Source organism: Bos indicus x Bos taurus, chromosome 1 (assembly GCF_003369695.1).
Source record: "Bos indicus x Bos taurus breed Angus x Brahman F1 hybrid chromosome 1, Bos_hybrid_MaternalHap_v2.0, whole genome shotgun sequence".
NCBI classification, from domain to species: domain Eukaryota; kingdom Metazoa; phylum Chordata; class Mammalia; order Artiodactyla; family Bovidae; genus Bos; species Bos indicus x Bos taurus.
In genome coordinates, this window is record NC_040076.1 from 10,274,502 (window position 1) to 10,301,776 (window position 27,275).

The 27,275-nt window shown below is 40.7% G+C and overlaps 1 protein-coding gene across 7 annotated transcripts in view; it reads left to right on the forward strand.

Annotated features, from left to right (window-relative positions):
* APP (amyloid beta precursor protein) overlaps window positions 1-27,275 on the forward strand; it is a 312,804-nt gene that overhangs the window by 272,973 nt on the left and 12,556 nt on the right. For 4 of the 7 annotated variants that reach the window (XM_027543466.1, XM_027543552.1, XM_027543659.1 and 1 more), the window contains 4 exons: window positions 7,723-7,944; window positions 16,545-16,598; window positions 23,300-23,400; window positions 26,607-26,753. In XM_027543466.1, coding sequence (XP_027399267.1) covers window positions 7,723-7,944; window positions 16,545-16,598; window positions 23,300-23,400; window positions 26,607-26,753 — 524 coding nt within the window. The remainder of the gene's footprint in view (window positions 1-7,722; window positions 7,945-16,544; window positions 16,599-23,299; window positions 23,401-26,606; window positions 26,754-27,275) is intronic. The other 3 variants (XM_027543506.1, XM_027543608.1, XM_027543712.1) reach the window with 1 other exon arrangement.

Consider the following 27,275-nt stretch of genomic DNA (forward strand, 5'->3'; position numbering starts at 1 on the left):
GAGACGCAAGAGAGGAGGGTTCAATCCCTGGATCGGGACCCTCCCCTGGAGGAAGGCACAGCAACCCACTCCAGGATTCTTGCCTGGAAAGTCCCTATGGACAGAGGAGCCTGGCGGGCTACAGTCTATGGTCTCGTGTAGAGTCAGACATGACTGAGCAATTAAACAACACGGGAACTAAGATCCTTGGAACAATTAAGCCCATGTGACACAACTAGAGAGTCCCTGTGCCCCAACAAAAGAATCTCAAGTACTGCAAAAAGACCCGGTGCAGCCAAAGAAATCAGACCAGATCAGTCGCTCAGTCGTGTCCGACTCTTTGTTGACCCCATGAATCGCAGCATGCCAGGCCTCCCTGTCCATCACCAACTCCCGGAGTTCACTCAGACTCACGTCCATCGAGTCAGTGATGTCATCCAGCCATCTCATCCTCTGTCATCCCCTTCACCTCCTGCCCCCAATCCCTCCCAGCATCAGAGTCTTTTCCAATGAGTCAGCTCTTCACATGAGGTGGCCAAAGTACTGGAGTTTCAGCTTTAGCATCATTCCTTCCAAAGAAATCCCAGGGCTGATCTCCTTCAGAATGGACTGGTTGGATCTCCTTACAGTCCAAGGGACTCTCAAGAGTCTTCTCCAACACCACAGTTCAAAAGCATCAATTCTTTGGCGCTCAGCCTTCTTCACAGTCCAACTCTCCCATCCATACATGACCACAGGAAAAACCATAGCCTTGACTAGATGAACCTTTGTTGGCAAAGTAATGTCTCTGCTTTTGAATACGCTATCTAGGTTGGTCATAACTTTCCTTCCAAGGAGTAAGCGTCTTTTAATTTCATGGCTGCAGTCACCATCTGTAGTGATTTTGGAGCCCAGAAAAATAAAGTCTGACACTGTTTCCACTCTTTCCCCATCTATTTTCCATGAAGTGGTGGGACCGGATGCCATGATCTTAGTTTTCTGAATGTTGAGCTTTAAGCCAACTTTTTACTCTCCACTTTCACTTTCATCAAGAGGCTTTTTAGTTCCTCTTCACTTTCTGCCATAAGGGTGGTGTCATCTGCATATCTGAGGTTATTGATATTTCTCCCGGCAATCTTGATTCCAGCTTGTGTTTCTTCCAGTCCAGCGTGTCTCATGATGTACTCTGCATATAAGTTAAATAAACAAGGTGACAATATACAGCCTTGACGAACTCCTTTTCCTGTTTGGAACCAGTCTGTTGTTCCATGTCCAGTTCTAACAGTTGCTTCCTGACCTGCATACAAATTTCTCTCGGCAGGTCAGGTGGTCTGGTATTCCCATCTCTTTCAGAATTTTTCACAGTTTCTTGTGATCCACACAGTCAAAGGCTTTGGCATAGTCAATAAAGCAGAAATAGATGTTTTTCTGGAACTCTCTTGCTTTTTCCATGATCCAGTGGATGTTGACAATTTGATCTCTGGTTCCTCTGCCTTTTCTAAAACCAGCTTGAACATCAGGAAGTTCACGGTTCACGTGTTGCTGAAGCCTGGCTTGGAGAATTTTGAGCATTACTTTACTAGCATGTGAGATGAGTGCAATTGTGCGGTAGTTTGAGCATTCTTTGGCATTGCCTTTCTTTGGGATTGGAATGAAAACTGACCTTTTCCAGTCCTGTGGCCACTACTGAGGTTTCCAAATTTGCTGGCATATTGAGTGCAGCACTTTCACAGCATCATCTTTCAGGATTTGAAATAGCTCCCCTGGAATTCCATCACCTCCACTAGCTTTGTTTGTAGTGATGCTTTCTAAGGCCCACTTGACTTCATATTCCAGGATGTCTGGCTCTAGGTCAGTGATCACACCATCGTGATTATCTTGGTCGTGAAGATCTTTTTTGTACAGTTCTTCTGTGTATTCTTGCCATCTCTTCTTAATATCTTCTGCTTCTGTTAGGTCCATACCATTTCTGTCCTTTATCGAGCCCATCTTTACATGAAATGGTCCTTTGGTATCTCTGATTTTCTTGAAGAGATCCCTAATCTTTCCCATTCTGTTGTTTTCCTCTATAAGTAAAGTAACAGTTTTAAAAGATAACAAAAAAAGATGTTATAGCTGGACACAGTTGCACAGGAGCCCCACAGTGATCTTAACCTCCCAGCCTTGCCCAGCAATCAACTGGACACCACAAAGGTTCTCCCCCAGATCGAATTTTAGACAAATTCTGCTCCATTGAACTACAGGGCAGTCCATGCTTAGAGGTAAGTTCGTTCGGTCTTAGCGGAGAGCGCAGAAAGGAAGGATGTCCTTTGGTGCCCTCTGCGTTTTTAAGTACATTCTTTTTCTCAGCATCTGAATAATAAAAACCTGTTTCCTGAACACTTTCCTGCTCTGGCTCCTATGTAATTTCCTGCCTGACAAACAGTCTGGCAAAAAAGAAAAAGGCGGGGGGAGAAATTCATAACTAGTCTTTCCTGCAGTTTTCTGGTTCAGAAAAATTTTATGATGGTAGCTTGAAGGCAATAGGGTGGGTTGGGTTTATGAACATGCCTTGAAGGTGCGTTGGCAGCCAGGTTTCTTCTGCGACATGGTTTCTGGGCCATACTTACCTTTGACACCTTGCTTTGTTTTGAGGCCTGTCTTCTGTGAAGGGGATGCTGAGGCCATTGTGCAGTGAGGCCTTTGTATAGATACACCTTATAGCAGTGGTCAGACTGTAATGTGCTTAAGACTGGCCTGGGATCAGATGTACCATGCTAAGTGAAATAAGTCAGATAAAGACAAACTATATGATGTTACTTCTATGCGGAATTTAGAAAATGCAACGAACTAGTGAATATTACCCCAAAAAAAAGCAGACTTCAAAATAAGAACAAACTAGTGGTTACCATGGGGAGAGGGAAGAAGGAAGGGGCAATATAGGAGTAGGGGAGTAAAAGGTACATACTATTAGGTATAAAATAAGCTACAAGAATATACTGTACATCACAGGGAATATAGCCAATATTTTATAGTAGCTGTAAATGGAGTAACCTTTAAAAATCAGGAATCATTATATTGTACACTGTATGCTAAAGCTGAAACTCCAATACTTTGGCCACCTCATGCGAAGAGTTGACTCACTGGAAAAGACTCTGATGCTGGGAAGGATTGGGGGCAGGGGAGAAGGGGACGACAGAGGATGAGATGGCTGGATGGCATCACCGACTCTATGTATGTGAGTTTGAGTGAACTCTGGGAGTTGGTGATGGACAGGGAGGCCTGGTGTGCTGCAGTTCATGGGGTTGCAAGAGTCAGACATGACTGAGCGACTGAACTGAACACTATACCGGTGCTGGAAAAAACTGAAGGCAAAAGAAGGGGGCAGCAGAGGATGAGATGGTTAGATAGCATCAGCGACTCAAATGGACATGAATTTGAGCAAATTCCAGGAGATAGCAAAGGACCGGGGAGGCTGGCATGCTGCAGTCCATGGGGTCACAAAGTGTCAGACATGACTTAGCAACTGAACAACAACGTATTATACATCTGTAACTTATATAATATTGAAAATGGACTATACTTCACAGTTTTTTAAAAAATTGCCTGGGGACCATGTTAAATGTGCAGATTCTGTTTCCCTAGCTCAGGCTGGAACCTGAGATTATGATTTCAACAGGCTCTTGGGGGATGCCCACATACCAAGATAAGAGAATTCAAAGTGAAGAAACTATGAAGACCATCTATCTATCCAACTCCTCCTAATTTTATAGATGAGGAACGCAAAGCTTAGGGAGTTTCATAGACCATGGTCACATTGAAAGTAAAAGTGAAGTCGCTTAGTCGTGTCCAACTCTTTGTGACCCCGTGGGCTGTAGCCTACCAGGCTGCTCCGTCCATGGGATTTTCCATGTAAGAATGCTGGAGTGGGTTGCCACTGCCTTCTCCAGGGGATCTTCCCAACCCAGGGGTCGAACCCAGGTCTCTCTCATTGCAGGCGGATGCTTTACCATCTAAGCCACGAGGGAAGCCCAGTCATGTTAAGTACCATATAGTGAACAGCATGGTAGTTATATGCTAAGCCATGAATCAGACATGCATGGACTGTGACTGGAAAATTAAATCTGATCTCATAGTCTTGGTGTGGGCAAAGTGCCTAGCACAGATGACAGCAGATTTATAGTAGAGCTTCTCAATAGGGAAAAAATTACATCCCTTTTACAAATATGCCTGCTGCATCTGTGGCAGTTGCAAAGGGTGGGGTTGGGGGAAAATGCATTGTTCAGAGGTGTGGTCCTCAGTGCTTTCAGATACATAAGTAATTATTTATTAAAATGTAAGAAATGATCACATGAGACTCTCCTGTTAGACAAGGTTGAAAAAAAATTTCCATTTGGAGGAGAGGCTGCAGATAAATGTGTCTGTTTCCACCAGAACCAGAAAATAGGAGGGAAATGCTAACAGTGATGCAAGTTCAATTCTATATGAAAGAAAAACCAGCAAGCCTAGGCATGTTCACCAGTCTCCAAATCAGACCTTTACTAGCCGTGTTTCACAGGGGGAAAGACAAGAGGTTGGACCTCCTCTGTATGACGGAGGTTCCCTCCCTGCCCCAAATGTGTTCAAAGGATGGAAAAGGTAGTTCAGTAATTACACCTGAAGCTTGTAGAAGAACTGGCTTAATGTTTATAAAGTTCATTTTCATGAAACCTTAAATGTGGCAGTAAAACTTTTAGGAGGAGTGAGGCAAGTGGATTAATCATTAAAAGGACCTTTTCCTATTCAGAAGCCCTTGTGTTGTAGCCACATGTTCCAGGAAACACACTCACTCAGAAGGGCAATGCAGATAGTGGAGTGCAGTTTATTACACCGGCGGGCCCAAGGCAGAGTCTCCTCTTAGCCAAGGACCCCGACCAGCATTTGTGAAAACCTTATATACCCTAAATGTATATGGTTCCCTGAAACTAGTCTGAACAAAGGAAAAAGAAAGATACAATCAGTGTTAACCATGATCATATGCCTTAAGCCTAGGTAGTTAACAGTGGACAATTATCAATAGGCCTGTGGTCACACCCCAGTAAGCATTATAGAATGTATGATTCTGTTCGGTTACACAGATAATTAGGCTATTAATTAGGGTATTTTTTTTAGGCAACAGAGAGCCCTGGGGCTCTTCCTTCCAGGGGCCTGGTTTTCCAGTTGGTATGTCATCTCCATAGATACTGGGCATATAGCTCAAAGTCCACAGTCCGGCCCAAGATGGAGTCCTGCTTTCAAGATAGAGCCTGTTCTGTTTCCTTCTTCACTTTTATGAGGCCACTTCTCTCAAAATAAATTATCATCGTAGTCTACTGCTTCTCCAAGAACAAAATATGTTAGTCATTTGAAGATGAAATCAACCAGGGATCTCTTTTGATGTTGCTTTTTTAAAAAATACATATTTTAAATATCTTTAATGACAGCTATGTGGTGAGATGTTCTGTTTTTCTTATTTGCTAGAAGTATGCCTGATATGGTCTTCCCAGGTGGCAGTGGTGGTAAAGAACCCACCTGCCAATGCAGAAGACATAAGAGATGGGGATTCGATCCCTGAGTCGGGAAGATCCCCTGGAGGAGAGCATGACAGCCCACTCCAATATTCATGCCTGGAGAATCCCATAGACAGAACAGCCTGGCCGGCTACAGTCCATAGGGTCGCAAAGACTAGGACACAACTGAAGTGGCTTAGCACGCACGCACGCACATGCCTGATATATATCCTCAAAGCATTTTTGAAAGGACAGCATACAATGGGTTTGATTGCATGTTGAATATCTGAAATTAAACTTCTTTTTGTTGTTTAAACTGCAGGTTAAATATTACCATCACTGAATTTAGTTGAATATTTCCACTTTTAACCACAAGGCTCATAAGCTCGGGTATTACAGAAGATATTTGACTACAGAGGTAACTGCTGTAATTTGGGGCAGTAACAATTAGCTTTTAGGAAAATAAAGAGTCTTGAGAGAAATGTGCCTAGTCTTTTAGTTTAATATAGCAGTTGGCAAATGTAGATGCTTAAAAGCTTTGAAATCCCAATATATGCCATCAAAGTGCTGTAATAAAATAATAAATTAACTCAGATAAAAAGATTATCCATCAGGGCCACCAACATAGTAGAAGTGTGGTTTCTCTGTGATCAGTCTGACCATAAAATTCAAAGATAAAGTTTCACTCAGAATGAACAATGAGATAATTGCATTTAGTTCTGGATTTTTTTTTTTTATCATAGGAGAAATTGTTTGGTATGAATTGTGTTAACAGTTGGTAAAAACCCGAGCCCTTAATAATGTCAATAAGTCGGTGGCTGTCTTAGACATTTTATGATCACAGAATTGAATCCTATTCCCGCAAACGGTAATCCATCATTTCCACCCTCTTTTCCTCCTGTAAACACCACGCTGACTTCATTGTTCCAAGTGAGATGACCAGAGGGGGCTGTTTCTAAATCTCCTGTGTCACATTGAGATAGAAAAGTGGATTTCTACTTTGGTACCAAAAATGTCTTTCACGTCTAAGTGCTTTTCACTCTACTGAAAATGTAATGTTTCTTGAATATTTCATTCTTTCATTTTCTGAAAATGAATATAATAAACCAGGAAAATTAACCACCATGGGGCTCTCTACATTTTAGTGGCCATTTGGAGGAAATTTCCTGCCAACGGTATGAGAGATAAAAGAGAAATGAAGGAACACCATGATTTGCTGCAATCTGAAATGCTGTGCGTGTTTTATGAAGCGCAGATGTAAGATTTTCCACTGTGACAGCTCCCTTGTTGTTATTGTCGCTCAGCCATGTCCAACCTCCTTGTGACCCTATGGACAGTAGCCCGCTGGGCTCCTCTGTCCATGGGATTCTCCAGGCAAGAATATTGGAGTGGGTTGCCATGCTCTCCTCCAGGGGATCTTCCCAACCCAAGGATCGAACCTAATGCTCCTGCATTGGCAGGCGGGTTCTTTACTGTCTGATGGTATGTTTTGAAAGGAGATGCAGCAGAGGAGAAAGACGGGATATTTGGGTTGAGAGCCCATGAGGAATGTTGGCAGGCGGGGCTGTGTACCCCACAGAAGAGAAGGCTGGCACAGAGCTTCATGTCTGCAAGGCCACACCCGGCAGGGCTAGGGGCTTGTTGCTTTGTTGCCTCAGAACACGTATCATGCAGCCCCTGGGAGCATTTGAGGAAGACGGATTGTTTTCAAGGCAAAACAATGAGAACTGTTCAGGAGTGGAACAAGCAGGCAGCCTGTTACTTACGCTTTTCTTGTTCTTAAACATGTTCATGGAAAGACTAGAAATTCACCAGATATGTCCTTCAGCTTGAAAGAAACTATATCTGGCTTACTAAGCCCAGTGCACTGCAAACACCCCACCGAAGCATCCTATCCATTCCTCTATGATCCCTGTCAACTAGGAGAATCTACCTGTGTCTGGAGGGAAGGACCCTTCCAGGTTTCTCACTAGGGGAAGTGGTGCACCTGGTCAGAGCATCCACCTTGGTCTAAGCCATCCTCCCAGGGCTCAAATCCCACCTTGGGCATTGCTAGCTGTGATTCTGTATAAGTGGCTTATCTACCGTGTGCCTCAGTTCTCCTGTCTATAGGATGGAGGTGATAACAGTACCCACATCGTAAATAAAATCGTGCCCTGCAGCTGTGCCTAGCAGACAGCAAGCGGTAGCTGCTGCCACTGCTTCTGTTGTAATTGTTGCTGTTACTCACCCAAGACATGGCTTTTGTTTGGTTTAGATGAGCTGCTGCAGAAAGAACAGAACTACTCGGACGATGTCTTGGCCAACATAATCAGTGAACCGAGGATCAGCTACGGCAATGATGCTCTCATGCCATCTTTGACCGAAACCAAAACCACCGTGGAGCTTCTTCCCGTGAATGGCGAGTTCAGCCTGGACGACCTCCAGCCCTGGCATCCTTTCGGGGTTGACTCTGTGCCCGCCAACACGGAAAACGAAGGTAAGAAGCCCAAGAGGGAACAACAGTAGTCTGGTACATATGTAATCTCTCTCACATTCCTAAAGGGTGACTTTCTATATGAATTTTTTTTTTAATGCTTTCTCACCAAGAAGTATTTTGTTGGTTCTGGAATGAAAGCACAGTATCCAGTTAGTGTCCTTGAGACAGTGGCCTCAAATGCCCACCTTCAAAGAAAACAGGTGATGGAATTACGGAAATCGCAGTTCACTCAGTGGACAGAGAAATTTCGATGGGGCCTCTATAAATGGAGGTTTGAAAGGGACCCAAAAGGTCCTCGTCGGTTATTCATTTTAGTGCATTAAATTTCAGATTGCATTAAATGTGAAAGGCAAAGATAGAGAAACACTCAGGTCATGAAATGTAATTTTGCTTAAGAGTTAACACAGTTTGAGGTTTAGAAAGTTAAATACAAAGCATTTGTCAAAATTAAGAAGCACATTAATCTTAATGTTACTTCCTTTGATAATTCAAAGAAACAAGATTTTCTCTGTCAATAAACTGGCACAATGGATTATATATATACCTTCTTTCACAGGGATTTCTTAGCAAAACTTTTCAAATAGTATCTATTGGGCAGAGAGAATTTTTTAGTTCTTATTCCATTACATGTTCCAGAAGTATGAAATTTCAAACAGGGGAACACCTTGATTTTGAGATACTAATAGTTTGTTTTTCAAGAACACAGGATTTTATCTGTCACTCTTCTTTGTTAAAGTGACGACTTTTGATGGCAATATTTGTAATATGGATATTTGTAGTATGGATACCTCAAAATACAGTCAGGCCCTCCTCCGACTAAATATAAATCCAGTTTTAGACCTTAAGTGCACTGGAGCAACTTTCTTTAAGAACCATTGCAAAAAATCTTTAATATAGACTGCTTTCATAAGAGGGGTAATCACCACAAATTTGTTTTATTCATTTGGAAAAAAGGTACCTTTTGGTAATCATATCAGATACAAACAGCAATGTTATTTATAATATAAAAATAATTAAGACTACCATTTATAAAAACAATTCTAACATGGAAAAAATATAAGGAGATTTAGTATCAGAGCTGGGTGACTTATGAAATTGTATTATTACTAGAATGCTACTTGTGTCATTTTTTTAAAGATAAATATATTTTGGTCATTTAAAATCCTCATCATTCAATCTCAAATGAGAATTGTTTGCAAAAAATGTCCAATCTCATTTTGTAAATAGAACACACACAAGATTTCCTCTTTTTTGTTAAGATAATGGGTTGTTCAATTGACAGAAAAATAGGTAACATGTATGAGGTCTCACAAACTTTAGTAGCAAATTGCAGTCCTTTATGCCCTTTTTATACCAAATAGTGTTAAATGTGTAGTTTGTCATTTATGTCCAGGTTTTAGCTTTTAAGAGAAAAACTTAAATACATAGATTATTCTCTATTTTTATTAAAAATTACCCCTGCCACTGAGAACTTATTCATCTCCAGTGTGCTTCTAAAATTATAAAGAATTGCCTATCAATTGCTTATAATTTAAGACCTCTCACATATCTTTTAAGTATATATTTTCCATAAATGAAATGTTCCCATTTAATATTTTCAGTTATGTATTGATTTTGGAAAAGTAGGATAAAGCGTACTTTAGAGTTTACCTAAATCATTTTTATGAACACACACACAAGTAACAGAGACTATAAATTGTAATTTATTCATGGGTAAAGTTTATGGGAAGAGATTTATAAAGCTAACAACAGAAGCTGAATTAGCAGCAGAGTGAAATGAATTCACAGATATTAACGTTGATGTTTGTTTTAATCTTCAGTATTTCCTTTAAAAATGTGAATCATGCAAAGCTTAATGAAGATAAAGATACTGTAGCCCTGTTTATGTTAACTCTTCAAATTTAGTGAAGACAAAGAAGTGCAGTGCATAGCTCCACACAGCACAATAGAGAATAGCAAAAAGTTATAATAATCCCTGAAGGTGTTGCCTTCCCTGAATTTCAAAATTTCCCTTTCTCTGTCAAGTATTAAGAGCTTAACTGCTTCATATGTGAATATCAGCCTACGTGTTTCCTTGGTTGTCTTTAATGAAAGAAATTGAACTTTGCATTTATTATATTAATAACATAAATAGTACCAACAGTTAAATGAATCTGCCTTCATATGCCCTGAGTATTTTATCTTGACCCTATATATATTCATATACATATGCATGATCGTGATTAAAAATTACATCAGTTCAGTTCAGTTCAGTCACTCAGTCATGTCCGACTCTTTGCGGCCCCATGAATCGCAGCACGCCAGGCCTCCCTGTCCATCACCAACTCCTGGAGTTCACTCAGACTCACGTCCATCGAGTCAGCGATGCCATCCAGACATCTCATTCTCTGTCGTCCCCTTCTCCTCCTGCCCCCAATCCCTCCCAGCATCAGAGTCTTTTCCAATGAGTCAACTCTTCGCATGAGGTGGCCAAAGTAATGGCGTTTCAGCTTTAGCATCATTCCTTCCAAAGAAATCCCAGGGCTGATCTCCTTCAGAATGGACTGGTTGGATCTCCTTGCAGTCCAAGGGACTCTCAAGAGTCTTCTCCAACACCACAGTTCAAAAGCATCAATTCTTCAGCACTCAGCTTTCTTCACGGACCAACTCTCACATCCATACATGACCACTGGAAAAACCATAGCCTTTACTAGATGGACCTTTGTTGGCTTCATTAAAAAAGCTAATATTCTCATTAAATAAGAATGTTATTGAACAACAGCAAATTCTTGCAGAAGAATATTGGAGGCAATAATAGTTAAGATCTCAGAGTCTGAGTTCTGGTTTTCACCATCATCAGACCAACCCTCCTTTTCTAAATGTTGAAAAGTCTCCTTAATGAATCTTAAAATGAGCTGACAGTGTTTAGGGGGTTAGTAAATATAATGGACGTCAAAGTAAATGTTTCAATAAGTGTTCAGGCTTGACTACCAGTGGAAAACATAGCAGTCAAGTGTCTGCCCCCTTATGGATGTAACAAATATAGATGCAGACTGATACGGAGGTCCTAAATTAAAGTTTTTCTTCATATTATCCTTTGGTGGGCTCTGGGAAGATCCACGTTACAGTAAGAACTGTGCAGAAATGATTTGTGTTTACATGTAAAGCTGAGTGAGGTTCTGGGCTCACATAATCATCAATACATAAATGTCCAGGGCTTCCCTGGTGGCTCAGATGGTCAAGAATCTGCCCTCGGTGTGGGAGACCCTGGTTTGACCCCTGGGTCAGAAAGATTCCCTGGAGAAGGGAATGGCAACTCACTCCAGTATTCTTATATTCTTGCCTGGAGAAGTCCATGGACAGAGGAGCGTGGTGGGCTACAGTCCATGGGGTCACAAGGAGTCACACATGACTGAGCAACTAACATGAACAACAACAGAAAGTGCAGCAGGAGTTTAGGAAGCTGTGTGGGATGCAGGACAGTGTTTATTTGTATGAGTTTGCCCTGTGCATTCTGTCTAGCATCCTAGGTCCCCAGCTATTAAATGCCGTTAATATCCTCCCTACTTCTATCACAGTGGCAATCCAAAAGACCTCCACATTCCCCGCCATCCCACACTCCAGAATGCTGTGCATCAGAGTTTAAATCCCAGCTGAGTGATCTGGGCCAAGTCACAAAGTGTCTCTGACTGTTTCCTAGTTTGTAAAATGAAGTTGATAATAATTGCTAACTCAAAGGGTGTGAGCGTTAAATAAGATGGTATGAAAAGCTCTTAGTAAAGTGCTTGAAATGTAGGAAACATTCAGGGGTAGCTTTCTTTTTTAAAAAAAATAGAACCAGGACCTTATTAGAGAAGTTTTACCAGCTTGTCTCAGAGAGTCACCCTATGAGCTAAACAGTACATAGTAGGTACCCTACATATGAATGGGAGTTTCATTCTGAGCGCATGTTCATAAATCCAGTTCGTTCATAAGTTCATCAGAGTTAGCCTAGGTACCCAACCAATACAACTGGCTATATAGTACTGTACTGTAATAGATGTATAATTCATTTCACACAAATAATACATAAAAGGGGCTTCCCTGGTGGCTCAGACAGTAAAGAATCTGCCTGCAATGCAGGAGGGCAAGTTCGATCCCTGGGTCAGGAAGTTCCCTTGAAGAACGGAATAGCAATCCACTCCAGTATTCTTGCCTGGGAAATCCAGTGGCCGGAGGAGCCTGGTGGGCAACAGTCCATGGAGTCACAAAGAGTGACACACAATTCATAAAAAGTACTCTTGCCTGGAAAATCCCATGGACGGAGGAGCCTGGTAGGCTGCAGTCCATCAGGTCGCTAAGAGTCAGACACGACTGAACGACTTCACTTTCACTTTTCACTTTCATGCATTGGAGAAGGAAATGGCAACCCACTCCAGTGTTCTTGCCTGGAGAATCCCAGGGACGGGGGAGCCTGGTGGGCTGCAGTCTGTGGGGTCGCACAGAGTCAGACACGACTGAAGCGACTTAGCAGCAGCACCAAACATCACTGAATTAAGTAAAACAAACAAACAAAAAAAGAAAACACATTCACCTTACAGCACAGTACCTTGAAAAGTACAGCAGTACCAGCTGCTTTTACACTTGCTTCTGGACACCCTGGGCTTGAAATAAAGATACTGTACTACTGAACTCTATCCTGTACCACACAGTAAATTACAGAAAAGCACAGCCACCTGTAGAGGATCCGCCTGCACCGTGTACTCCAGACACGTGAACTAACTTACGGGACTCAATATGCAACCGCACATTCACTTCTTTGAAAGTTTGCCACTGAAAGGTTCATATGTAGAAGACATACGGTACCCTTAAAATTAATGAATGTAACAAACCATATAATAGTCCTAAAATCTCACTCTTTCTCCCTATATTCCTCTTCTCCCTCTCCCCAGAGCCTCGTTCCTTGCTTATCTCACCGACATGTGCTCCTATACAGGGCTATTGAAAATATCTAAAATTCTCAGAGGATTTCCTCTCATTGTTCCTGCAGTCCTTATCATCATCAGAGCTTCAAAGGCCTACCAGAATTTGTTGTTTTTCTCAAGAACAATCAGTCAGATCCACAGAGAGGGTCAGTCACCCAGGCGTTCTTTTAATTTATATTGAAAAAATAAGTGTATCACAGAACAGTTTTCCAATATTTTAAGCTCTTTGACCAGCTGCGATTTGCCTTCAGGGATTTTTATTCTGTGGTTTTTCTGAGCCACAAAACTGAAATGGCTAAACCAAAGTGAGGCTGTTGTTCCTAAAACGGTTGTTCTCACGGATCATGAAATCATCTGGCTGAAAGCTTTTGTGTGGATAGCATTTGTGTTTGTTCTGTATTTGCATGACTGCCTGAACAGGCCAGGCTGAAGATCCGGAAAATGCAGTGGCTCCTGGAAAGTCTTTGTGGCCAGCGGTCAGCTTGTCTGTATGTAACCCGTACACAGAGTACTCTAATATTCCTCCAGAGGCACAAGAGGTCTTATAAGACCAGATGTGCGTGATTGCATCAAGAAATGGCCCCCTGGTCCATTTTCTCTTAGCCATAATGCAGCAATGAACAAAGCACTTTTAAAATGGGGAAAATGAGATTAAATATTGTCCTTCATCAAACCTGGAAGCTAAGCCTTTTCAGGCCCCTCTTAATGTACGTGTAAAACTGGTTTCCTGTTGCCCTTCTATCACCTTGGGACTGGTGGGGAGGAGAGTTTATGCTGGGCAACGTTTAGCTTAGAATTGGCTTATTATTAATACAGTGAACACCAGAACCAACAAACTCAGAAGTCCTTGAGTTGCTATCCTTCTATTTCTCTCTTTTTGTAGGGGACTACATGACGCAAAGCTGCTACAGGCAGTGAAATAACACATTTCTGCTTACGTTTTTATGTTTCTTATGTTTAATTTACTACACAGTCAAAGTAACATGTTTTGAACACTATTGAAGTTACTTTATACTGAAGTTACTTTCTGGCTTAAGAAGTAAATGGTCTATTTGAAAAATTAGAAATATTTATTTTGGATTGGGAATAATACACTCCTTGTCAGCGTATTTTTTTTAGAGTGATGTGATTATCTTTTTAAAAATGCATAGGTGTCTGATCACTGAACACAAGAATACCGTATTTTTTGAATATTTATTCATATTAAATCAGCCTCACATTGTTAAACTAATGTTTACGTCACTAAAATGATTGTTGTTTATCTTCCCAAAAAACAGAAAAAGTATTTATTACTGTTTTCAAATAATACATGCACCTTCAAAGAAAAAGGCAGAGAAATTTATAGGCGTGATCTCTCACCCAGAATAAATTAATGATAGCTTTTTGCGGTAGCATCTTTCAGGCTTTTTTCTATGCACAGTTGATGTGTTTCCATATTCCTTTGAGTAATTAAGGAATAGGGCTTCATCATTTGTAAAGGTCTTTGGCATACGTGTGCATGTTTCAGCCCTGGGAAAACCTAGATTCCTTGTGACAGAAGTGAGGTTCAGAAGAATGACATTTGCCCAGGAACACAGAAAGAACAAGTGGTGGCATTAACATGGACCCCGAGACTGACTACCAGGTCTTCAACTGAGATTTAAACCACAAACTCAACTGCTTTCCCCTGAGTCACAGTTGCTAATGAGTTAACCACTGATGAAGGTTTTGCTCTGTGATTTTGGTATCTTTTTCTTCAGCTGAAGCACCATTTAGGCATCTTGTCATCAGGAAGTCCTCAAAAAGTACAATAATCCTTCCGTGAACACCATTTTATAAGGAGTAATAAAGTCCCTTATGCAACGGAAAAAGGATGAAATACAGAGAAACAGCATTGTTCACATGTATTTGTGAGTTGCAGAAGGAAGTAGGTCTTCATTTGATAGTGAACAGAGTATTAGTCATCCTCACGATAGGTGTCATAGATTAATTCATAAGTAGGATATTTAATAAATGCAATTTTATAGTATTGCAATCTGAAATGGATTTTAAAAAGTTTTTGTTTCCTCGTTACAATGAGAAGGTAAGAGTTATTATTTCTATTAATATTTTACTTATTAAAAACACAGCCTCGGATGTGGTCATTCGCCCTTGGCCACTTACACTATAAATATCAGGTTTGGCTGTCTCCGCCCCCCTTTCCCCTCTCGTGCTGCCAGGCTGCGTGATAAAGGACCAAATCACCTTTTGTATCCAAATGTCTTTGTATTCTCAGCAACATTTTTTTCTCCTGTTCTGAAGACTTGGCTTGCTGCCATTTTCTTCTCCCTCACTGTTCCTGCCAATGTGTGGCATTCAGAATTGACTTGGGCATATAATCCCGTCTTTGAATGCCTGGTCTGTATGCATCCCTAAGCTGTATGGTCTTGTTGAAACTGCTGATCCAAATGACATCCCGTCTAGGACAGCTTCTCTTCCTATGTACACCACTGCTCACTTTTTCTTATTTTCTTACCTTTCTATTTCCAGGGCCACACCCAAGAGGCTTTATCCCTCCTTCATGGCTTTACCGAGCTTCCCAGGTGGCTCAGTGGTAAAGAATCCACTTGCCAATGCAGGAGACGTGGGTTCGATCCCTGGGTCAGGAAGAAGGAGAATGAAATGGCAGCCCACTCTAGTATTCTTGCCTGGGATATCCCATGGACAGAGAGCCTGGGCGGAGGGGTTACGGTCCATGGGGTCACAAAAGAGTCAGACATGACTTAGCAACTAAAGAACAACAAGCGACCTGGCTTTGCTGTCCCCTTGTCCATTGTTAATCCTAAAAGCTTTGTTTCTCTCCCTTGCCCATTTCTTGAAAGACCAGGGTAAGTTCAAGTTAATATTTTCTGAGAACCAGAAGCACTTTGGAAATACCAGCTAATGGTAAATAATAGTGGACACTATTGTGCCTCCTTCAGTGTTTTCTTTGGGTCAAACCCAAAATTGTGAAAGTCGACAAACACAAAAGGAAATACTCTCACTTCATACATTTCAACGGTATGTCATCTATTAAATAGAAACCAGTCTTTAAAAATACAGAGAGGAAAAAAAACACAGAGAGGGAGATAAACTCTGGCTTACCTCTGCCTCCCTCAAACTGGGAACAAATTTCATTCGCTAAATGGCAGATTATGTGGTGAAGCTTTGTTCTCCTGATAAATTCCTATTTGCATTTCCCCTGGGGATTTAACAGAGTCCTTTTGTAGTTAATTAACTGTAAAATAAGATAAGGTTGGACAGTTGTAAAAGGAGTTATCTTTAAGATTTTCCACTGGACTGGGCATCATGTATTTTATTTCTAATCAAAAGCCAAGAAACTATCTCTAAACTCACTGGGAGGAAAACCCACTCTCACCAGCCCCTCTCCTTTGATGTTGCCGCGTGTCCTGGTGAGTGCTTTTATTGGAAAACTTAAGGAGCAGGATTGGCACATCAATAGCGATAAGCCTTTTGAAGTGGTGCCCCTCCCATCCTTGATGCTCGAGATTAACTGTGGTTCTTTTCTAGCTGCTCCTTTTTTTATATATGACTTGTGTATTGCACATGCTTTTTTCCCTGCGCTGTGTTCAGGAGCCACAACTTAACCATCTCGATTTGTCTTGTTTGCTTTCTGTGTGTCTTGCTTCCTGTACCCAGTCGAGCCTGTTGATGCCCGCCCTGCTGCCGACCGAGGACTGACCACTCGACCAGGTATAACCCGGGTACCCTCCTCCCCGCCGCATCCCGCGCTTACGCAGACGCAGCCCCTTTCTCCGGGGTCAGTCCTTCCGCATTGCAAGGTTGGAGAAGCAGGATGCGAAAGGACCGTGGAAACCAAACTTTAAAACTCTCCCTTGTTTTCCCTTACACTTCATTTCCCAAGTCCCTAATTAGGTGTGTTTTTTTTTTTGTTTTGTTTTTTTTTTTAATTCTGTCTGAGCATTCCTTTTGAAACAATGAAAAGGAGCCCTTCCAATGCTTGGGATTTTTTTTTTTTTTTTTTTTTTTTTCTTTTTTTAAGTGGAGACAGTTCTAGAGACCCTATCCTTCCTGGAAAAATGGAGACCTACACAGATGTAGACTTCAGATGGTGGCAACCTGGTTACTTCTAGGAGCGTCTCGTTTCTTCCTTTCTTATTTGGCATCTGGATGTTCCGTTTCTAACTGAACCCAGCTCAAACTTCAGTTCTTGTTAGATGTGCCTTCCTAAAAATAGCGGAATTGGAATATCTTTAGAGCCCAGAAATATTTCCGTTTTATCTTTTGTGAGTTGTATATGGTTATTGTTGATGAGTGTCTAAAACACAGCAGAAGTTCCATGCCTAACTGTCCATACAAGTCCCTTATTTTTTATGCTACTTTAAATTCCCATTAACACCAGTATGGACACTTCTCTTTTTTTGTAATTTCCCGAGCATTAAGAAGAAACGCGTGTTCACCTTTGTTCTGTATTGAACCTAGGTCTCAAATGTACTTTTACACACAACAGAAACATATGCATGCCTGGTTTTAACCCCATGCACAACCTCACCCAACTGATAGCACCACTGCTTTCAGTGAATCAGAGAGAGGAGAGAAGTTACCTGGATTGGCAAATCTCGGGATATATTTTGGGAATATTTTACTCCCAAGAGTGCAACCCTCCCCATATTTTCCCTTGTATCCTCATAACGTCCCCTGCAGTAATCTCGGAACAGGGCGCTAACCTCACAGGGACATGTTAATGCTAGGAGTTGTTGACCTCTGATCCCCTGTTCAGATGCAGCCAGCAGCAGGGCCAGAAGCAGGAGCCTGCCCCTCTTTCTTCCAGCTCAGGTTCAGGTTGCATCTGCCTCCAACCACCGTCAGAGAGGAGAAATTCAGAGTCTGCCTGTGGCTTCTTCATGCCTCTGCAGTGTAATTAACAGGACATCAGGGACTGTGGAGTGACAGATCTTGACAGCCGATCTCCTTGATTCTATGATCCCTTTCTGTAGGGCTTTTCAGAGACATAAATTACAGTAAGTTAGGCACAGCTTCAGCTCGCCTAACGTCTTCCTTATTGCCTGTGTCACACAAGTGAATTTCAAGGAACAGGGAATTGACACATCCCCGGCCTGCTCAGCCCACTGGTAGGACCCAAGGCTGAGGGTTGGTTCCGTTCTAACTGCGTCTGAGACCGGCTCGGGTTGGTCCTTTGCCTTGGGCCATCTTTTCATGGCACTTCCTACTTTATTTTTAAAGGAAGAGATGCTTCTCATCCACAGGCATACAGTGTGAATTAGAAGCACTGACTCAATAAGCTTTATTAAGTTGCTATATTGGGCACACAGGGCCATTATGTTCCTACTGAAATACCCAGGAAGAGGTAACGCCACCGAAGTCTTTTTTTTTTTTTAAAAACATGAAATGGACTTCTCCATACATTCTTCAATGAAAGCGATTTGTTTTAAGCGTTAGTGGATATATAGAGATGGGAAGAAGCCTTTTCTAAAGTCCCCGTTGTGACATTGGCAATAGCTCCTTTTGTTATTTTACGAAGACCCCTCAGCTGCTTTGGAGGGTTGAAAGAGTTGAAGTGATAAGGTCCTTGCTCTCAGGAACTTGAAGTAGCATCGAAGAACCACACTGCATATTTAGAAAGATGAGATGGAATTAGAAAGACAGGGAAATTCAAAGCAACAGAAAGTGTTGTGATGTTTGGAATGTGAGCAGGTGGGCCATTAACCGAGGGGTGCATTGCTGGAGATGAACTTCAGGATGGGTTTTGAAAGGTTTGGAGCACATCCATTTGCAAAGAGGAGAATAGTTCTATATGGATGAGAGAATGACCAGGGCCAGTCTTCCTTTCTTACACTGTTGTAAAACTTGAGTTCCGCCAGGAGAGGGCCATAGATGGGAAAGAATTCTCAGAAAGTGAGGGAGACTCTAACTCAGGTATGTTTCTGAATAACTTTATTTGCTGCGTGTGTATTAAGATATACATATGCCCTGTATTTTTTGCACTTGTAATGAGCCTTTTGGAAATGTGGATCAATTTTCCCCCTACGTTTTCTATTGAATAGCGTTAGTTTTGGTTCTTCATCGTCACACTTTCTGAGACCACATGCTTGAATCTACTGTGCCAAATTATACTGTTATTCTTCCTGAACTCAGAAGACCCTTCCAAGATTGTCCCGTCATGTCATTCAATTGATGGCATTGTTTTTTACACAATCACTGTCGTCACTTGGAAACAAGTAGAGAAACGGCTTTTGTATAATCACAGCTAAGGAAAAGGACTTCTTGACTTTCATATCTGAAATACCAGGACACAGTAACTTCTAGAATGTAGTGTCGCAGAGGGAAACCATAATATCAGTAATGATTTCTGGGGACAGTGACCTTTATAGCTACTCCCCTAGCCTTACTTCCTGAGAGAAATAGACTCTGAAGGACGAGTTACAGCATTTGACCAGAATAAAGAAGACAAATAGAGACATACCTCACTTTATTGCACTTTACAGTTATTGCATTTTTTTTTTCAAACTGAAGTTTTGTGGCAACCCTGAGATAAGCAAGCTCCATTTTTCCGTCAGCATTTGCTCAACTCGTGTCTCTAAGTCACTTTTTGGTAACTCTTAGGTTATTTCGAACTTCTTTATTATCATTCTATCATGGTGATCTGTGATAATCATCTTTGATGTTACTATTGCAAGAAGATTACAACTCGATGAAGGCTTAGATGATGGGTAGCCTTTTTTGGCAATAAAGTATTTTTAATTAAGGTACACACATTGTTTTTTAGAAATAGACTACAGCACAGTGGAAGCATAACCTTTATATGCACTGGGAAACCAAAAAATGTGTATGACTCACTTTATTGCAATATTAACTTTATTACGATGGTCTGAAACTAAATCCCCAATGTCTCTGAGGTATGTTTCCACTATAATTTGACCACCCTTCTCCAGTCCTAATAAAGAAAACCAGATCCTTTGAGAAAGCATCTTCAAATGAACAGCAGGCTGTTCCTGACTCACCGTGACTTAGAGAACAAGAGTCCCAGCAGGGCTTAGAGTAGAATCAGAGCAGCTCAGGGATTGCATCGGGTAAACCTGCAAGGAAAGGTCCACGCGATTTATGTACATCTTCTTAAATCATCACATATGACTAGACACAGTTTCAGCTTTTATTATCAATGATATTTCCCTGGTGAAAGCTTATTAGTTTTTCCCCTTTAAATGAGATTTGCTTAATGAAAGGCTCTTTGGTGACTGACTATACATGCTGTATAAAAAATGAGCTTTTTTTCTGCTGAAAGTCCTGAAAACTGTTGTGCCATAATTAATTATCTGTTGTTCTGACTTACTGCATGAATTTGAAAATTTTTTGACCATTGGAAGTATTCTTGGTATCCTTTCAGGAAGAGTGTGGGTTTTTATTTTTATTTTTTATTTATTTATTTTTAATATAAATTTATCTTAATTGGAGGCTAATTACTTTACAATATTGTATTGGTTTTGCCATACATTGAGAGTGTGGGTTTTTTAAATTTTGAGTGAAGAACTAGCTCATTCTTTACCTTTTTATAATGTGGTTATTTTGTCTCACAAATCTCGAAGGAAAGAGTATTCAAGACAGTTTTCTTAAAAATCTCAGAAATATAGCTTTAACTGTTGCGTTGTTAGATCCTGATGACAGAAAGAAGTAAGGTATAAAGAAATGCCTTTAGTTCTAAAAGGACCTCAGATTTAAAAGGGTTTGTAGAAAGAGAAAAATGTACAACGAATGAGAGATAAACAAGCATTAGTGTCACAGCCGAATAAAAATTTGTATCAGGAAGATTAGAGGTCAGAATAAGATGAAATTTATTAGAAAGTGCTGCTCATTTTAAGGCAGGAACATAAATAAGAATGGAGAGCCTTACAGTTCTTGTGACAGGGTTAGGGGTCGGGTACAGTCAGTGCGCTGAGTGGACCAGTTAAAAGATGAGAGAAGGAGAAATTGTCCCGCTTTGATGGTGCTTCTGTCTTTGATGTGTATATTGAAGAGAGTGGTCTTTTGTTAAAAGGAGATCAAAGCCCTAGAAAGACGAAGATGAGAAAAGAAGGCACTAGTCCTTTGTAATGGGCTTCCCAGGTGGCGCAGTGGTAAAGAACCCACCTGCCAGTGCGGAAAACGCAGGAGACGTGGGTTTGATCCCTGGGTCAGGAAGATTCCCTTGGAGGAGGAAATGGCAACCCACTCCAGTATTCTTGCCTGAAAAAAACCCCATGGACAGAGGAGCCTGGCAGGCTGCAGTCCATGGGATCGCAAAGAGACAGACCTGAGCACACAGTCTTTTGTAATAGCTATGTTACTATATAATAAATAACCCCATAACTTAGCAACTTAAAAATAAACATTTTGCTTCTTATAATGAATTTCAAGGATTTCAGGCATGGCTTAGCTGGATGCTTAAGGCTCAGGATCTCTCAGGAAGTTGCAATCAAGACATCTATCGTAGCTCCATGCGTCTGAGGGCTTGAGGTTTGGCTGGGCTGGTCAGGTTTTTTTCCATGATGGTTCACTCACGTGGCAGTTGGCAGGAGACCTTGGTGCCTGCCCGTGTGAATCTTTTTAAAAGGACTGCTTGAGTATCCTCACAACATGGCAGCCAACTTTCCCCAGACCAAGTGATCTGAGATAGATTACAAAGGAGGCTGTCCTTTGCAATCCAGTCTCAAGTCATACACGACCACTTTTGCTACATTCTGTTCATGAGAAGCAAGTCTCTATATATAATCACAAGGGAATTAAGTCCCACCTCTTGATGGTAAGAGTATCTATAATTAGTGGCTATATTTTTAAACTACCACACTTCTCTACCCAAGTGTAAGTCCCTAGGACCCAGGTAAATCACAGTCTAGGAGAACTAGAGGGCAAGATCATAGAACCACTCTCACTGATCTTTGTGGACTAGCAAGACCTGGGAAGACAGGAATAAGAAAAACATAGTTCTGATGAGCAGAAGACAGCATCACAGGCCACGCCTGATGGAGATTGACATTGATCTAGGGTCCGTTTTTGAATAGGTTGTTAAATGGAAGCTCTTTGAGCAATTGGCCAAGGAATCAGTGATATGTCACAACCAGCGTGAGCTCCCTGGATCTTGTCAAATTATCCCCTTTTCTCTTTTGTATAGAGTGTGCTGTTAGACTGGCCCATCATATGCTGTGGACAGTGCTTTTCACTTTTAACAAGATGTGTGACAGGGTTCACAGCACCTTGTAGACAAGATTGTAAGAGCGACGGACCAAAAGCAAGAAATTAGGTCCCATGGGAGCTGAAGGAACTTGGAGCCCAAGTAGGAGAAAAATCAGCAGGAACGTGACGTCTCTTCTTGAGTTTCTGATCTGTTCAAGGCTATTGTGCAGAAAGGAGGTTCAGGCTTGTTCTGTGTTGAACAAGGAGTGGAAGTTACAAGGAAACTGATTTTGGCTTCATGTAAGAAACACCATTCTAGTAGACAAAGCTGTCTGAAAATGCAGGCAAACAGATCTATTCCTCTCTTTTCAAGTAGAGCTGAGAGTTTACCCCTGGGTGGGAAGAGCAGAAAACAGGTGATTTTAGAAGCCATTCTCATCCTAAAATTCAGACTTTTGATATTTAAATGCTACAACATGTAAATCATATTTATACTGCACTCTTTCACTTTGGGTTTTAAAAATTACTTTGCGTTTTGTTTTTAAACTTCAAATTATCATCAGAAAAATTAAATTCATGATAATAATTAGTGTAAGGATCATATAGTAATTTATAAAGAAGCATTAGTACATTAGAAAATCTCTTAGTCCCACAGAAACAGTTTTCAAAAATTATGTACTGCAGTTCTTTATTCAGCAGATGAACCAGTTACATTTTGTATTAATATCTGTAACTAAATCACTTAACTAAATAAATGATATGATTTTTACAGAGCTCCACTGCATAGATGCATGAGCATAATTTATTTGTAATAGGAACAAAGTCCCAAAGTAGCAGTTTTGTTCTACCAGGTAATTAATGCTCATTTTTAAAGCCTTTTATTACCTTTTCTGAAGGAAAAAGACACATTATAGGCTAAGCTGTAAGCCCCTAAACCAAGCCAGCATATTCTAGGAACAAATCCTTGCCACCCTCGCAACTACCATTTAACTTCTATTTTTCCCCATTAAGAAAAAAATTATGGCATGTTAAGTTTAAATTTCTTTAATCTTTAATTTCTTTTTGTTTAAAAAAGGCAGTGCTTAAGGATTTAAATATAGGGTGTCATTTTTCTTGAAGAAAGTCGTTAATCTATTTTCGTCTAACTTTAGGCTTAGGAGGAAGTTTCTGGTAGGCTTGGTGTTGTAATGATACTGTTTATAGATAAAACAAATGGACTGGCCTGTGTGTTTTGATTATGGTGCAATGCTTATGGTGTCATACAGGTTCGGGATTAACAAACATCAAGACGGAAGAGATCTCTGAAGTGAAGATGGATGCAGAATTCCGACATGATTCAGGATATGAAGTTCATCATCAAAAATTGGTAGGTGAAAAAAGAAATTATGCAAATGAACTTACAAAGCAGAAACAGACTCACAGACTTAGAGAATGAACTTGTGGGATGGACATTGCATAGGGCTATTTTTAAGATGGATAACCAACAAGGTCCTACTGCAGAGCCCAGGAAACTCTGCTCAATGTTATGTGGCAGCCTGGATCAGAAGGGAGTTTGGGGGAGAATGGATCCATGTATGTGTATGGCTGAGTCCCTTCGCTGTTTACCTGAAACTACCACAACATTGTTAATTGGCTATATCCCAATACAAAATATAAAGTTTAAAAAATAAATAAAAATTGGTAGGTGACATAATCTACCTCTTCCTGCCATTCTGTCTTGCCAAATGACTCACATTCCTCCTGGATCAGAAATCCAGTTAAGGAAAAGATTAAAACAAAAATTACATGCTTGCCTATAGGCGCGTCATGAAAATAGGAAGAAAAGAAAAAGAGGCTCTTTAAATGGTAATTCTTAGCGTATGAAATGCTTAGATAGCACCACCGACTCAATGGACATGAATTTGAGCAAATGCCAGGAGATAGTGGAGAACAGAGGAGCCTCATGTGCTACAGTCCATGGGGTCACAGAGAGTCGGACACGACTTAGTGACTGAACAGCAACAAAAATAGGTCTAGAAAGCAGTTAAACCCACAAAGGACTTAAAATGGAATTAATTTCTAGTCTAGCAGCCATTTTAATTAACTTCCTGTCTGTTTTCTAGGACAGCAGTCTTTTGGTATGTTTGTGTGAAGGATCAAAATTTCAAATAAACAGGTGCAAATACTACTTAGGTTCACAAAACAGCATTCCTGGCCGTTTGCTTAATTTCACGTTTGGAACTCTCTCCCTGGGTTTTTTCGCCTCTCCCTTGCCCATCCTTCGGTTCCCTCCCCACCCTTTAAATTCTTCCTGAGGGGCAGGATGTTTGGGACCTCTGGAGGTGGGTAGAAGGGGTGGATGAGCACTATCCCCAGCAGTGCTGTTCAGCAGAAGACTTGGCCAGGAAAGACAGTGGCTTCCTTTTCAGATACACTCACCCTTTCCCCACCCCCAAATGTTAGAATTGGAGTAAATCAGAAAACACCCATCATTTCCTTTAAGCCCTTTACCAAAAACCTCAGGTAAACAGTCCTTCATGATGTTAGGGTTCCTCCCATCTTCAGAGTTAAGTCCAGTGAGTGGCTTAAATTAATAATGGAAATCATTTGACTGCACATTCAGTAGTGAATAAAGGTGGTAGTAAAATTCTGAAAACAGTAATAATCCTTGAGAAGGACGCTCTTAGGCACTTTATTTTTGTTTGCGTGTGTATATAAATGTATGTGTCTTTTTCCCTTTCAAGGGGAAACTGTCTTTCCAATATTTGTGAATAAAATTTATAAATCCAAGTATTAAACTCCGACAGAAGCACTTGTAAAGTATGATGCATGCCTCTTTTCACTGTAAATGACTGGGCAAATCCAAAACTGACTTGCAGCTCAGATTTGCATTTTAACTCCCATAATCTTTTCGGTAAAAGCACACTGAACTCTTTGAAGCATGGTTTTCCTTGGAAGGTTAATCCAGTGTCAGTTATTATAGAATCAGGGCCACTCTTGATCTGGGTGATGCTGAAGAGGTTAATAAAAAAAAAACCTGGGAATTCTGCGGAAGAATTGGATGCTGGTGGGGCAGATAGCTGAAGATTAATGTGTGACTTTGCGTTTTCTGGTGCCTGTGTCATGAAAACCCATCTCCGCAATTACACAAACTCCTATAACGCGACAGTGACTAATGCTGGCAGCAGCGATTATGAGAATCAGCTCCCTCTACTGAACTAGTTGATAAGATAATGTACTATAATTAGTGCAATGAATATTACAAAATTACAGTATTTTCTTAAAGACACAGGAAGATGTCCAGACTTACACACATTTCTGATTACCTCATACTTGTATCATTAGCTAATTAATGATTTGTTCTTTACAAATATGTTGAGGGAGTATATTTGTTTAGAAAGGGGCATGATTATGAACAGTTTCTAGTTTTGTTGCAGATAAACCATGAATAAAACTCTTTTCGAAATTTGCTTTATTTGCTGCATTTCATGTTGCCTTTTCAGATTGCTAGGATGTCAGTTCTAGTTTTCACTGTCATTTACTATCTTGAGATTATATCAAAAAAATTATTTAGGGAGCTATTTTTATTAATTTATATAGCAAACATGGTATATATTCTGTAGTAATTAAACCAGATGATCTGGCATAAGAGTATCTCCATATATGAAAGATGATAAAAGTTGCCGTGTGCTTTTATAATTCCGTTCAAGTAAAGATGAAAAATAATGACTCGCTTTTACAAACAGTATGAAGGAATGTAGTATAATAAATTTATCACTGAATAAATTTCTTCTTCACAGTATTCTCTAAATTCTTTTCATGTTTAACTCAAATAAACATCAAGACTAAAACATTTTTAGTTGGGTTGCCAGAGACATCATAGTAAGAAAGCACATGTCAATGTGTGGCTATTAAAATTCTTATCTTGTTGCCGACTGCTGCTTCTGTTTGAAATAAGTGCCTTATAAGCATATGATGCTTCTCAAGGTTAATTAGTGTCTTGCAGAATTATTGTGGCTTAAAGTAGGTAACAAGATGCCTGTTTTCTTCTGTTTAATGCCTTTGTCTTAGATTGCATGTTCCTGTGTATTGAAAATGTCCTTCTAAGAAAACGACGGCATCTGTAGTTTGGAGAAGTACCTAAGGTGCAGCTGTCACGCGTCAGGTCTCCCAGTTTAAACCTGCTGTGACTGGGAAGATACTGACCTCCTTTCATAATCATGAACCGTGCCTTTCCAGTTTCTGATAGATCTAAGAGCTGCCCTCCCCCACTTAACAGAATGTCCACCTATCAGAGGGTTTCAGATCCCTGCGGGCTGCTGTTTGCCTTCCTAAAGACATATTGGTGGGGAAGGGGAAGAGGGAGTGGCCATCCAAGGACTGAGGAAGGCACGTGGTGCATTATTCTACAGACTGAAGATGTCATTTTTAGTCAGTATTATTTGGCTTTTTTTCAAGTGCGTACCAAATAATTTGAGTGACCAACAATTCAAACTTACGGCATAAAATGTAGACTGGATATACTGAACTTTACACGTTCCTCATCCATACGTCTCCCGTAGTTACAGTCCTTTTCCTTGATTTGTTTTCAAGGTGTTCTTTGCAGAAGACGTGGGTTCCAACAAAGGAGCCATCATTGGGCTCATGGTGGGCGGTGTTGTCATAGCAACAGTGATCGTCATCACTTTGGTGATGCTGAAGAAGAAACAGTACACATCCATCCATCATGGAGTGGTGGAGGTAGGTGAACCTGGCTGCCTGTTTGCAACTGGCATAAAGGCACTCTTGCTTGGTGTTGGAATCATCCAAGTATCTCTTCTTTGGAAAAACAATCCCCATTCCTGCTCAAGTTGCAGCTGTTTTCTTGCTTCTGGTTTTTATTCCTTCTGACTTATAACTACTGTGGTCAAGGCAATAGGGATATATGCTATCTCAGCTTCTTATTTTCTATTGAAATACCAGAATAATACTAAGGATAATGCCTAGCTTAAAGACATTGTGACTGCCGTGAAACATTTTTTTAAAACAAGTTACAAATAAAAACGGAGGTGGAAGGCTGCTTTTTGTTGAAAAAAACTTTTTTTGACACATTTATTCCTGGATTTTTTTTCTTCTGACTACGCTGGGGTCTTTGTTGCGCCAGCAAGCTCAACAGTGTGTGGGCTCTCTAGTTGTGGCGTGTGGGATCTTAGTTCCCCAACCAGGGACTGAATCTGTGTCCCCTGCACTAGAAGGTGGATTCTTAACCACTGGACCACCAGG